Source organism: Gasterosteus aculeatus, chromosome 2 (genome assembly GCF_964276395.1).
Source record: "Gasterosteus aculeatus chromosome 2, fGasAcu3.hap1.1, whole genome shotgun sequence".
NCBI lineage: Eukaryota > Metazoa > Chordata > Actinopteri > Perciformes > Gasterosteidae > Gasterosteus > Gasterosteus aculeatus.
In genome coordinates, this window is record NC_135689.1 from 3402921 (window position 1) to 3412737 (window position 9817).

Below are 9817 nucleotides of genomic sequence, written 5' to 3' on the forward strand. Positions count from 1 at the left end.
ATCAGGGCCTCCCTGACCGGTTCCACTTGTATAAAACATTTTTTCACTTCCTGGCAGCGTGCTACAAGATCTGACACCATCTGCTCAGGGCTTCATCACGTGCACTGCACTAATGCACGGGTCCACTGCATTAGTGCTAAATGATTTGTTTTTGAAGTTCATGGAACTTTATTAAGTTTCTACTTCATAGAATTAAAACATATTATACATCACACATTTACAGAAACGGATGAGCCCTGGTGTGAATGTGGTCATGTGACGCCACACAACAGGAAGCAACACGTCTATTGCAAAATACAAAAAAGATGAACAACCCCAAAAAACAGAATACACCTTTTTTTCACTTTAATTTACACGTCTCAGGCTGCAGTTCAGTTGTGATGAACGAGGCGTCCCAGAATGCTCCAAATCCTCCTGCTGCTGTGTTTTGCTGTTAGAGTTGAATGAGACTTTGATGCACAAAAAGGAACCTTATGATGGATCAAATAAAATGGCTCACTTATTATATTTAAGTCTAATTAAAAGTGGGTGGATTTATTTTGGTCTGGTCTTCATCTCAAAGGGTTTTTGTATCAGTCATTATAAAATGATAGAACACTTTTCTCTGGGTCACTGGATATATTTAAAATGAAGATTATAAACAGAAACAGAGGTTAAAGAAAACCTCACATCTGATATTCATCTGTGGTCTCTGCATTTCCACATTTCTCTGCATGTTTCACAACTTTCAAACTGTCTCTTGACACGAAGCGGAAGCGTTTCTCACAAACTGAGTGTCAGCGTGGACGTGAGGATGGGAAACACCTTGTTTGGTGCGTTGGGGCTTTTCTGTGAGTACTTTCTCTGTTTAAATCATAGTTTTCATAGATACAACTTTTTAAATGCCAGAAGTTAATAGTTTCTGTCAGTTTGATGATGTTTCTCACTTTATTTTAGCGCTGAATATTCTCCTCTACTGTGGACACGCACAAGGTTTTTATACAACTTTCTTTATTTTGATACATTGACTCAAGACGACTCAACACCTTCTATCACTATTTTACATTCAATATTTCTCTTTAGTCAATTTATGATAAATACAAGACAGAAGACAAGATTCATTCTTTGCATGTTGTGTTTGTTTCTAGATGCTTTGCTGCATATTGAGCCAAACTGGTCCCCTTTATTTACTAGAGAGAAAGTTACCTTCATATGTTACTCAAGAGAAGGAAACGACACTGACTGGAATTACTCATTCAGGAGTAACTAAATGAGTAGTAACTGAATGAGTAATTGACAATTTATAAATTAGTTATTGATTAATTATTGATAACACAAATGGATCAAACACATCGGCAGAGTGTGGCGCCTCCTTCAGGTGAAATGTTCTCATTACTCAGTGAACATTTTATTATTTATTACAGGGAGACTGACTTTGACATCTTCTTCTGTCAGCAACTTTATGTTAAATTATAATTATGTAGGAAAGATAAATTGTTCATTGTTCATTTAATGAAACTGATTTAGTAAAGCAAAGAAGTAACTTACACAGACAGAGATGTGATCCTTTAACTCCTGCGTCCTCCTTGTATGAAGGAGAATCAGTGACTCTTCACTGTCGACATGGAGACCAGAGAAAGGAGAAGAATGCTGACTTCTACAAAGACAAAACACTTATTGAGATGGACACAAACCATCAACACACACATGAAATCACCATTTCTCTGATGTCTGATGGGAGCTCTTACAAGTGCAGATTTAAGGACAAAGAATCTGAAATAGAATATTTGAAATGTGAGATTAGTTACTATGTTTAAAGACATTGTACCCAAACACCTGTTTAACACATGAAGACAGATAAAAAGATGGAGGACATCAGCAGTGACAGTAATCCACCAAGGACTCATCATAACACGTCTTTATTCTGTCAAACCTCTTTCCAACAGGTGTCCCTCATCCTGTCCTCACAGTGTCTCCATCATGGACGAGTCCTGGAGACTCAGTGACTCTGACCTGCAGAGTTGAACCTCAGTCTGCAGGATGGAGGTTCTTCTGGTATAAGGCTGCTCCAAAACTGTCATCCACAGACAACTCCTACACCTCTAAGCTTCTAGCTGGTGGCACCACTGGGACTGAACAGGATTCCTACATTCTTCATGGACAGACACACACAGCAGGATATGTGTGCAGAGCTGGAAGAGGAGATCCTGTGTCTTACACACGTAGTTATGTGAAGTTTGTCTGGTCTGGAGGTGAGTTTGTTCAGACTTTTATAGTCTTGCAAAAGCGAATAAATGTCCTTGTTGTGTTGACATTGTTTGTCCTGTGTGTGTCTCCTAATGATGTGTCTTCAGCTGTAAATCCAGCAGCGTCTCTCACAGTGAGTCCTCACAGACTGCAGCACTATAGCACAGAGTCACTGTCACTGATCTGTGAGGGAAACTCTACTAAGTGGAGAGTGAAGAAGGTTGATGAAGATGGCCGCGTGTCATCATGTTCTAAGTGGGGAGCAATGAATGGATCCACATGCAACACCGACACTACAGCGAGTAGTGGAGTGTACTGGTGTGAGTCTGAAACACAGTTCAGCAATGCAGCCAACATCACTATACACCGTGAGTTTATATTCATTTAAAGGTTTTTATATCTAAAGTATTTACACATCTTATTACAGAGTGCTGACATTTTTAAGGTGACTTCATGATGAGTTTTACTCAATATTTATTTCAACAAACGGTTCAACAATCTTAGTTTGTAAATCCCTGATATCTTGTATCATTTAATTAAAAGATTTCCAACCATCTACAAACTACTTATCCTGCACACAGGGGGGCTGGAGTTTATCCCAGCCAACTTTGGGCAATAGACAGGGTTCACCCTGGACTGTTTGCCAGCCAATCACAGGGCTAACACAGAGAAACACAACCATTCACACACCTACAGGCAATTTAAAGTTACCGATCCATCTGATCCCCAACGCATGTCTTTGGACTGTGGGAGGAAGCTGGAGTACCCAGAGAGAACCCACACAGACACAGAGAGAACATGCAGACTCCACACAGAAAGGCCACTGGGCGGAGTCGAACCAAGGACCTTCTTGCTGTGAGGCGACAGTGATAACCACCACACCACCGTGCCGCCTTTGAACTGATTTAGTAAAGTAAAGAAGTAACTGTTACACAGACAGAGATGTGATCCTTTAACTCCTGCGTCCTCCTTGTATGAAGGAGAATCAGTGACTCTTCACTGTCGACATGGAGACCAGAGAAAGGAGAAGAATGCTGACTTCTACAAAGACAAAACACTTATTGAGATAGACACAAACCATCAACACACACATGAAATCAACATTTCTCTGATGTCTGACGGGAACTCTTACAAGTGCAGATTTAAGGACAAAGAATCTGAAATAGAATATTTGAAATGTGAGATTAGTTACTATGTTTAAAGACATTGTACCCAAACACCTGTTTAACACATGAAGACAGATAAAAAGATGGAGGACATCAGCAGTGACAGTAATCCACCAAGGACTCATCATAACACGTCTTTATTCTGTCAAACCTCTTTCCAACAGGTGTTCCTCACCCTGTCCTCACAGTGTCTCCATCATGGACGAGTCCTGGAGACTCAGTGACTCTGACCTGCAGTGTTGAGCTTCCGTCTGCAGGATGGAGGTTCTTCTGGTATAAGGCTGTTCCAGAAATGTCATACACCTACTACTACACCTATGAGATTCTAGCTGGTGGCACCAATGGGACTGAACAGGATTCCTACATTCTTCATGGACAGACACACACAGCAGGATATAAGTGCAGAGCTGGAAGAGGAGATCCTGTGTTTTACACTCAGTATAGTGGTGTGAAGTTTGTCTGGTCTGGAGGTGAGTTTGTTCAGACTTTAATATTCTTGCACAAGGGATTAAATGTCCTTTTTGTGTTGACATTGTTTGTCCTGTGTGTGTCTCCTAATGATGTGTCTTCAGGTGTGAATCCAGCAGCGTCTCTCACAGTGAGTCCTCACAGACTGCAGCACTTCAGCACAGAGTCACTGTCACTGATCTGTGAGGGAAACTCTACTAAGTGGAGAGTGATGAAGGTTGATGAATATGGTGACGTGTCATCATGTTCTTACTGGGGAGAAATGACTGGATCCACATGCAACACCGACACTACAGCGCGTAGTGGAGTGTAGTGGTGTGAGTCTGTAACACAGTCCAGCAGTGCAGCCAACATCACTATACACCGTGAGTTTATATTCATTTAAAGGTTTTTATATCTAAAGTATTTACACATCTTCATACAGAGTGCTGACATTTTTAAGGTGACTTCATGATGAGTTTTACTCAATATTTATTTTAATAAACGGTTCAACAATCTTAGTTTGTAAATCCCTGATATCTTGTATCATTTAATTAAAAGATTTCCAACCATCTACAAACTACTTATCCTGCACACAGGGGGGCTGGAGTTTATCCCAGCCAACTTTGGGCGATAGACAGGGTTCACCCTTGACTGTTTGTCAGCCAATCACAGGGCTAACACAGAAACACAACCATTCACACACCTACAGGCAATTTAAAGTTACCGATCCATCTGATCCCCAAACGCATGTGTTTGGACTGTGGGAGGAAGCTGGAGTACCCAGAGAGAACCCACACAGACACAGAGAGAACATGCAGACTCCACACAGAACCACTGGGCAGAGTCGAACCAAGGACCTTCTTGCTGTGAGGCGACAGTGATAACCACCACACCACCGTGCCGCCTTTGAACTGATTTAGTAAAGCAAAGAATAACTGTTACACAGACAGATGTGATCCTTTAACTCCTGCGTCCTCCTTGTATGAAGGAGAATCAGTGACTCTTCACTGTCGACATGGAGACCAGAGAAAGGAGAAGAATGCTGACTTCTACAAAGACAAAACACTTATTGAGATGGACACAAACCATCAACACACACATGAAATCACCATTTCTCTGATGTCTGATGGGAGCTCTTACAAGTGCAGATTTAAGGACAAAGAATCTGAAATAGAATATTTGAAATGTGAGATTAGTTACTGTGTTTAAAGACATTGTACCCAAACACCTGTTTAACACATGAAGACAGATAAAAAGATGGAGGACATCAGCAGTGACAGTAATCCACCAAGGACTCATCATAACACGTCTTTATTCTGTCAAACCTCTTTCCAACAGGTGTCCCTCGTCCTGTCCTCACAGTGTCTCCATCACGGACGAGTCCTGGAGACTCAGTGACTCTGACCTGCAGAGTTGAACCTCAGTCTGCAGGATGGAGGTTCTTCTGGTATAAGGCTGTTCCAGACATGTCACACTACTCCTACACCCCTGAACTTCTAGCTGGTGGCACCAATGGGACTGAACAGGATTTCTACATTCTTCATGGACAGACACACACAGCAGGATATGTGTGCAGAGCTGGAAGAGGAGATCCTGTGTCTTACACTCTGTATAGTGGTGTGAAGTTTGTCTGGTCTGGAGGTGAGTTTGTTCAGACTTTTATATTCTTGCACAAGGGAATAAATGTCCTTTTTGTGTTGACGTTGTTTGTCCTGTGTGTGTCTCCTAATGATGTGTCTTCAGGTGTGAGTCCAGCAGCGTCTCTCACAGTGAGTCCTCACAGACTGCAGCACTTCAGCACAGAGTCACTGTCACTGATCTGTGAGGGAAACTCTACTGAGTGGAGAGTGAAGAAGGCTGATGAATATGGTGACGTGTCACCCTGTTTTTACTGGGGAGAAATGAATGGATCCACATGCAACACCAACGCTAGAGCGAGTAGTGGAGTGTACTGGTGTGAGTCTGAAACACAGTTCAGCAATGCAGCCAACATCACTATACACAGTGAGTTTATATTAATTTAAAGGTTTTTATATCTAAAGTATTTACTCATCTCTTTACAGAGTGCTGACATTTTTAAGGTGACTTCATGATGAGTTTTACTCAATATTTATTTCAACAAACGGTTCAACAATCTTAGTTTAAAAATCCCTGATATCTTGTATCATTTAATTAAAAGATTTCCAACCATCTACAAACAACTTATCCTGCACACAGGGGGGCTGGAGTTCATCCCGACCAAGTTTGGGAATTAGACAGGGTTCATCCTGGACTGTTTGTCAGCCAATCACAGGGCTAACACAGAGAAACACAACCATTCACACACCTACAGGCAATTTAAAGTTACCGATCCATCTGATCCCCAACGCATGTGTTTGGACTGTGGGAGGAAGCTGGAGTACCCAGAGAGAACCCACACAGACACAGAGAGAACCCACAAAGTATTTACACATATTAATACAGTGCTGACATTTCTAAGGTGACTTTATGATGAGTTTAACTCTATATTCATTTGAACAAACGATTCAACAATCTTAGTTTGTTGCAGTATCATTTCTCTGTATTATCCAACACGTCTTTGTAGTTTACTTTCCTCTTTATGACCATTGACATCCACCATTGACTTTAAACCAGGAGGAGCTGTAGAGTTATCTGCTCACTTTGTACCTTTTAGACCATTCTGTAGCTCACTGCCACTAAGTGGACATTTGTCTCCCGACATATTGAGCATTAATTAAAGATGTAACTGTGAGCATGTACGTCACCAAAGGGCCGTCTCTTCCATCCATGAAATGCAGCTATTCGCTCAGCTACTGTGTGAATGTGAATAACAAATGTAAACTGTAAATGTCTTCTCCTCATTGTTCATCAGCTTGTTTGACTTCCTGTCCTCTGGTCTCTTTACAGGAGGTGATGTCATCCTGGTGAGTCCTGTCCGTCCTGTGACTGAGGGACATTCCGTCACTCTTGGCTGCAAGTTGAGGACAGAAAACCTTCTTTATAATGTGGATTTCTATAAAAATGACAAACTCATCCCAAATCCTGTCAGAGGGGAGCTGCTTATCTCTGCAGTTACTAAGTCAGATGAAGGCTTTTATAAATGTAGAGGAAGGAAATCACCTCAAGGTTTGGAGACTTTGACCTCAGCAGAGAGCTGGTTGTCAGTGAAATGTGAGTACGAGTTTTGTAACATGTGTTACAGTCTGAGTGAGAAAAGGTGTCACTGAATTAGAAGTTATCTTAAGATAAACTATTTTTTTGTGTGAGACAATATAGTTTTAAAGATGTTCATGTTCAGTAAAAACACATAATATTAGCGATGTAACATGACCAGCAGTGAAAGGTGAATGTTGTGTGATCAAGGGTTCATGTTTGTGTATTTGAGTGTGTGTGTTGTAGTACTTGTTTAGCACTACAACACATTAGTACCTGTGTTTTTACTAGTTTTACTTTGTTTTAAGTATGTTTTTCTGGCTCTGTGACACTCTGAGATCTGTTGATGAAGAGTGTGTTATAAATAAACTGTACTATTATTGTTACTTGTGTATCTCTTCATGGTTGGTGTGTACTTGTGTGTAGATCCTGAAGAAGCAGCATCAAGCTCTGTGTTTCTCGTGCCGTTGGTTGTTGGTCTGGTTTCTGGAGTTTTACTGATTATTCTCCTGCTGCTGTTTCTGCGTCGCTACAGAAAGTCAGAAGGTGAGATCTTTTCCTTCTGATATCAGACTGATTTCACTGAAATAAGTCAAAGTCACAGATATTATTACACACACTAATTAATGATCAATGTGAAACCTTTTTCTTGCAGCTTCAAGCCTCAGCAGGTTGGTACAAGCCTCTCTTCTCTCACTCTGAACATGGCAGCAGGACTTTACATGTTCCTCATTAAATCCTCTGTATTTACTTCATGTTTTGGACCCACAAGGTCTCAGAGGACCAATCAGAGCCCAGCTACAGACCACATGATCAACCAGGGTGAAACTCAAGACGGACATTACGCTTCTCTTCTTCATGGTCAGCTTTAATCCTGATTTATTTAATAATGTGTTCTTAACTTTAATGCTAACATTTCCATTTCTGGTTATCTGTTTGAGAAGATTCTATAATTGATACAAAGTGGTTCAAATGATTGATACGACCTCGTCTTTATCCTCACTGCTCTGCAGGTGATTCTTGTCTCTATGACACAATCGGAGGCTGTGAAGAACCTGAACATGGTGCAGTAAATCCTGTGTGTTCATCACACAGCTGTTAAAATACTAGAATCAGATGATCAAGTGACTGGTTGACCGTCCTTTAAATTAAAGACAAAGTGTATCGATAATGTCACAGATTCTGTGTTTGAGCTTAAAGACATTGATGGTTGATGTGAATACTTCTATAAGGGAACAAGCTGCAGTAGTTGAGATGCTTTTGTAGGCCAGCAGAGCTTTAATAAAGGAGAATAAAGTGTCTCTTCATGCATTCATCTGATCCATCTAACAGGGACGAATGATGAACCAGAGGAGAGAGTTTATGAAAATGTGAGGATGGAAACAGCTGCAGGTACTTCAGGTACAACACACCATGTAGTACAATCTGAGTGTACTTGTGTATTACTACCAGCCGTCAGCAAAGGTCAAACACAACACTTACACCTGTTACTCTTAAATAACCTTTAATCTCTTTTATCAGATGGATAAAAACATCTGCATGGACAGAACCAGGGGAACGGATGACGACATGAAAAACCACATCTTTGTCTTTCTGAGTAATTATTGTGTCAACTTCTTCTTTCCTGATATGAGACAGTATTTTGTAGTTAACCCACAAAACGATCATTTAACGGAAATACATCATATGTTTTTAAAATAGTAGATTAATACTTTTACTTATTCAAATGTTGGTTTTCAGTGTTTACTGTACATTTCATTTTCATCTCCTCAGTCACTTTTTTTTAAAGCTTTTTTGAAGGCTGGTTCGGAGGCTTGTTTGAAAAACGGAAAAAAGTAGTTTTTACGTCTTTGAGCTTCAGAACGTTGGTGATTTTACTCAATATGAAGTAATGGTTTCATGTAAACGATTAAAGTAAATGTTTATCTTTGACTTTTTAAGAGTTTTAACAGGTGCTGTTTGTATTTTATCTTAACCTGTTTGTGTTTAACCTTTTCATGCATCAATAAACTTCTAAACAGTGTTTCCTACAGTCATTTCTTTAATTAAATATTAGAGATCACAGGGAACGTATGTCCACATGCTCCTCCTGCATCACATTAGTAAGATTCATCCAAACAAAATTCCTATATTGTATATATATATGAATATAAAATATACTTTATATGTATCTATGGGTGCATGACATGCTGCTCTCCATGAGTCAGGTGCAGAGCGCGGGTGACCATCCCCCTTAAGGATGGCGCGTGCTTCTGCGTCTTTACGCACCGTTGTGTCGACGCACTCGTTTCAACTCATGGTTCTAAAAGTCTTGCGTGTGTTGCAGAGCAATTCACCGCCAGAACAACAGGCGGAGTAACGTGTTTTTGTTGAAGACGACCTAGAGAGTCACGTCTTTGTGTGGAAGTCGTTGGTTTGTTTATTTATGTATCATAGACTTTATTGCCTCGTGCATCGACACTGCAGCTTTTCATCGCGGACACATTTGTCCCGTATTTTCCTCCACAACTTTGTTCCCCTCGACCGACAAACCGACGTTTGTGGAGATCTCCCTCCATGAACCAGAGGCCATGTGCGCGTCCTCATAGTCCGCCAATGACGGGAGGCTCGCGACGCAAGTCTAGAAAAATGGGTCGACGGGAGGTGTGAAAAGACGCGCAAGGGGCTCGTGTGCAGGTCCTTGTGTCTCTCTGGAAACGCAGAAGCATAAACTAGGCCTCATACGTAGTGGAGTCATCAGTGACATGTGACTCCATGACATATGAGGCGCAACAGCGCCCCCTCTTGGACAAATACTGTTCATACACCCACTCTCAACAGCG

General features: G+C 41.0%; 1 protein-coding gene and 2 long non-coding RNA genes across 5 annotated transcripts; all 3 read left to right on the forward strand.

Moving 5' to 3' along the window:
• Positions 1-807: 807 nt before the first annotated feature.
• Positions 808-5866, forward strand: LOC144386182 (uncharacterized). The gene is made up of 3 exons (XM_078086143.1): positions 808-972; positions 1926-2281; positions 5591-5866. Exons 1-3 carry the CDS (start codon positions 882-884, stop codon positions 5864-5866), a joined length of 723 nt encoding a protein of 240 aa, XP_077942269.1. The 5' UTR covers positions 808-881.
• Positions 2334-5483, forward strand: LOC144383803 (uncharacterized). Its single transcript, XR_013451259.1, has 4 exons — positions 2334-2594; positions 3557-3862; positions 3965-4225; positions 5181-5483. It is a non-coding gene; the product is annotated as an uncharacterized LOC144383803 (long non-coding RNA).
• Positions 5867-6405: 539 nt separating the features above from the next.
• On the forward strand, positions 6406-9018 carry LOC144383800 (uncharacterized). Of its 3 annotated transcripts, XR_013451251.1 has the most exons (4): positions 6406-7013; positions 7422-7541; positions 7651-7666; positions 7768-7828. It is a non-coding gene; the product is annotated as an uncharacterized LOC144383800 (long non-coding RNA). The 3 variants fall into 3 exon arrangements; XR_013451250.1 differs by lacking the exon at positions 7768-7828 and having other exon boundaries at positions 7651-7758; XR_013451253.1 differs by lacking the exons at positions 7422-7541; positions 7651-7666; positions 7768-7828 and adding exons at positions 8328-8387; positions 8517-9018 and having other exon boundaries at positions 6750-7013.
• The last annotated feature ends 799 nt before the right edge of the window (positions 9019-9817 follow it).